This window comes from Elephantulus edwardii, unplaced genomic scaffold (genome assembly GCF_000299155.1).
Source record: "Elephantulus edwardii isolate Elephantulus edwardi_28Jun2011 unplaced genomic scaffold, EleEdw1.0 scaffold00041, whole genome shotgun sequence".
NCBI classification, from domain to species: Eukaryota; Metazoa; Chordata; class Mammalia; order Macroscelidea; family Macroscelididae; genus Elephantulus; species Elephantulus edwardii.
The window spans coordinates 7,036,400-7,039,806 of NW_006399791.1; the positions used below are offsets into that span (position 1 = coordinate 7,036,400).

General features: G+C 48.9%; 1 protein-coding gene across 1 annotated transcript; it reads right to left on the reverse strand.

Annotated features, from left to right (window-relative positions):
* Nucleotides 1–298: 298 nt before the first annotated feature.
* Nucleotides 299–1,692, reverse strand: HDDC3 (HD domain containing 3). Its single transcript, XM_006885213.1, has 4 exons — nt 1,567–1,692; nt 1,067–1,122; nt 715–955; nt 299–429 (listed from the first exon to the last, which is right to left on the reverse strand). The coding sequence occupies exons 1-4, from the start codon at nt 1,676–1,678 to the stop codon at nt 299–301; spliced, it is 540 nt and encodes a 179-aa protein (XP_006885275.1). The 5' UTR covers nt 1,679–1,692.
* Nucleotides 1,693–3,407: the final 1,715 nt, after the last annotated feature.

Here is a 3,407-nt window from a genome sequence, read left to right on the forward strand (position 1 = left end):
CTCCAAGCCTAGTTTATACAAGCTCAAGTTCCCAGGGGGCCAGAGAGAACACTTTGCTAAATAGAAAACCTTGCCAGGCCTGGTGAAGAGTTGTGGCAAATGGATGGAAATGTGTCTCATTTCCAGAATCCAGGCTCAGCTCAGTAGGCGGGAGAACTTCAGGGTGAGAAAGGGCAGGTGGTTTTGGTCTCATTGATCCAGGCTAAATGAACCAGCAGCTCAGAGGAAATGACAGGCTGAGATAGGACCCTCTCCAGCGGGTAAGAGTCTGTGTTGACACACTGATGGCCCCAGCTGCTCAGAGTGCCAGTCCCCGCTCCTTGAACAGCTGCTTTAGAGCTTCCTCCAGTGGTTGGTTGGTTCCCTGAAGCCCCCTCACCACCTGCACCGCCCACTCGAAGTATTCTTGAACTCGATGTTCTGACCACCCTGCATAAAAGTGGACAGAAATCTGCTCATGTAACAGCAAAGACAGCACTGGCTTTCACCCACTTTCTAAGGGGCTTGGAGCAGAGCCATCAGATGAGTTCCTAATGGAATGATTTTACCTCAGATTTTCCTTTTGGCCTAGTTACTGTATTTATCCCTTACCAAAAAGATCAAAGAGTAGTCTGATAGGTTTGGAGCGAGCTAATAAGTTAAGTCCAGGTCTATTTCAGGGGAATTTGATGGCTGTCCCTCCCCTTTCCCCCGGCAGCAGTCTCGGGAGCGTACCCTCTGGGGTGCAGCGGTTCAGGTCCCTCAGATTGTACAGCTTGTCGGCTAGCTTCACCAGTTTGGCCCCAGGACTGCTGTGGGGGGCATGCTCCACCTGCAAGCGTTTCCTCTCAAGCTTGGACAGAGTCTTGTCATCTGTCACCTCCTCCACCAGGTGCCGCACGTGTGCTCCGAAGTGCAGCTCCACCTCTTCCAGGGTAGTGTCTGTGTCCTCCACCGTGTCGTGGAGCAGGGCTGCCTGGGGACAGGGTTCCTCCTCAGTACCATGACACCAGTCAAGGGGCACCCGGAGCTGAATAGGGTCCATGAACCCCAGTCCAGTCTCCCAGAAAGGCAGGAGGAGAGTTACCTGTAACACGGCAATATCAGTGATTCCCGCCTCATGGGTCAGGATCCTAGCCACACCTGGTCAAAGCAAGAGGTCAGACAGGAATGAGCGCAGGAATGTGAGCTTTTAAATCAGCTGAGGCCCCTTTGGGAGAACTGGTAACCTAGTGGGTAAGGAGTTGCAGTGCCAGGTCTGTTCGAATGCATCACGCTCCATGGGAGAAAGCTTGACAGTCTCTTCCCGTGTGATGTACAGTCTCTGAAAACCCGCTGCAAAGAGTGAGTGACAGAAGAGTCCTTACTAGCAGGGCGACCTTGGGCAAATCCCTGACCCTCCTGGATGGCCACTGAGTAAGGGAACAACCGTGCCTACCACACTGGGCTGGTGTAAGGGCTGAACAGCAAACCAGGAGCAGTGACCGCCACGGTAGCCCAGAGCAGGCGCTCTACGGGGGCTCCGCGTCCCCCTCCCCATCCCACCCCGACGCGCCGCGGCGACTGCTCCCCAGCTGGCGCGCCCACCGATGGGGTGGTTGATGTAGGGCGTCCCTTCGGGGTCTTTCCGCCGCTGCTGTCGGTGTTTCCGAGCCGCGAAGTCCGCAGCCTCCAGCAACTGCGCTGCCTCGGAGCCCATCGCGCGAGTGGCAGTGACGAGCGAAAGCCCGTCATCCAGTTGGGATGTCAACAGCGCCCCCTGGCGCCACGGAGGCCTGGAGGGAGGACTTGCAAGTCTACAACCCCAGCTGCTAAGAACCTCTTTATGCGGATCGTTTAACTTAATTATTGCTAGTTTTGAAATGTCTTTATATAAGTAGGTTGGGATGGAACAGATGCAACAGTATGAAAGACTAGGCGATGGGGTCACACGAATCTGTGTTCCTATAGAAACTATTTGAATATTTGTTTTTTATACATTTTTATTCACTTTTCATACATGCTACTAAAGAATGCACCCAGCTGCTGAGTAAGCATTTGTAGCTTGTCCAGGGGCAGAATAAGCCAAAAGTTGGTGTTGTGACCTGTTTTAAAAATAAAGTATCTTGCAAGCAACAAATGCTGGCGAGGTTGTGGAGAAACTGGAACCCTTATTCACTGTTGGTGGGAATGTAAAATGGTGCAACCAACTGTAGAAGGCGATATGGCGCTTTCTCAAAAAGTTGCAAATAGAGATACCACTTGACCCAGCAATTCCACTACTGGGAATATATCCCAAAGAGACCATAACTGACATCCAAGCAGATATATGCACACCCATGTTTATCGTGGCTCTGTTCACAATAGCAAGGAGTTGGAAACAACCCCGATGCCCATCAACAAACGAATGGATAGAGAAGCTGTGGTATATTCATTCACACAATGGAATACTACACTGCATTGAAAAACAAGGAACTCATGCAATATTATTCAAAATGGGTGACTCTGGAGGACATTATGCTGAGTGAAATATCTCAGTCACAAAAGGACAAATATTGCATGGTGCCACTGCTGTAAAATGGGACTGATACCAGGGTTGGGGTAAGACTGAAAAAAACTGGATAAATTGTGTATACTGCACTGAAACAGATGAGGGAGTGAATAATTTAATATTTTTTTAAAATTATTATTTTGTGTGCTTGTACCATCAAATCAGATCTGACTGGTACAGGAGGATATTGCTCCTCCTTCTCCTTCTCCGGCAGAGCATCTGGTGGATTCGAACCGTGTACCTCTGGGATTGCAGTGCAGTTTCTTGCCACTAGGCCACCAGAGTTCCCCGGAGTGAATAATTTAAAAGCGATATGTGATAGGGTATTATGGTTATCACAAGAGTCCACAATTAAGGTTGCATAGTGGAATGTACTTGGGGTGGTGGGAGGGGTGCGGGGGGGTGTGTATCAGGGTGGGAGTGTTTCTTTTGAAAGAGAGGAGCGAACTGGGGACTGGGGTGGGGAGGAGTGCTGGGCGGGGAGAGAAGTGCAGCAATGAATGAATGGAAATCTAAAATCTCTGTAAATGTTCATTAAAATTATTTAAAAAAAATTAAATGTCTTGACATGAAAAAAGGAACCTCTTTAAAGTACTTACAGATCAAGAATGCCAGTTTAAAGACTAAGGTGCTCCTGACCCAAGCTGTGGTATTTTCAATTCCTTCAAATGAATGTAAGCTGGACAATGAAGAAGCAAAACCGAATCACTTGAATTGGTAATGTTAGTGAAGAATATTGAATATACATACCGAGGTGGCCTAGAATAAGGAGTTGTGCTGCCAACCCAAAGGTAAGCAGTCCTAATTCACGAGGGACTCCAAGGGAGAAAGAAGAAAAAAATATCCTGTGTGACTTACAGCCTCTGAAAAATCCGTTAGGAGGTCAGCTGTGAGCTGG

What these genes read in the sequence shown, in the direction of transcription:
- HDDC3 (XM_006885213.1), bottom strand. Translation starts at nt 1,678, where the DNA reads ATGGGCTCCGAGGCAGCGCAGTTGCTGGAGGCTGCGGACTTCGCGGCT. An exon ending in CTACATCAACCACCCCATCG is followed by an intron (nt 1,123 to 1,566) that starts GTGGGCGCGCCA and finishes TGCTTTGACCAG; the next exon opens with GTGTGGCTAGGATCCTGACC. An exon ending in GAACCGCTGCACCCCAGAGG is followed by an intron (nt 430 to 714) that starts GTACGCTCCCGA and finishes ACTTTTATGCAG; the next exon opens with GGTGGTCAGAACATCGAGTT.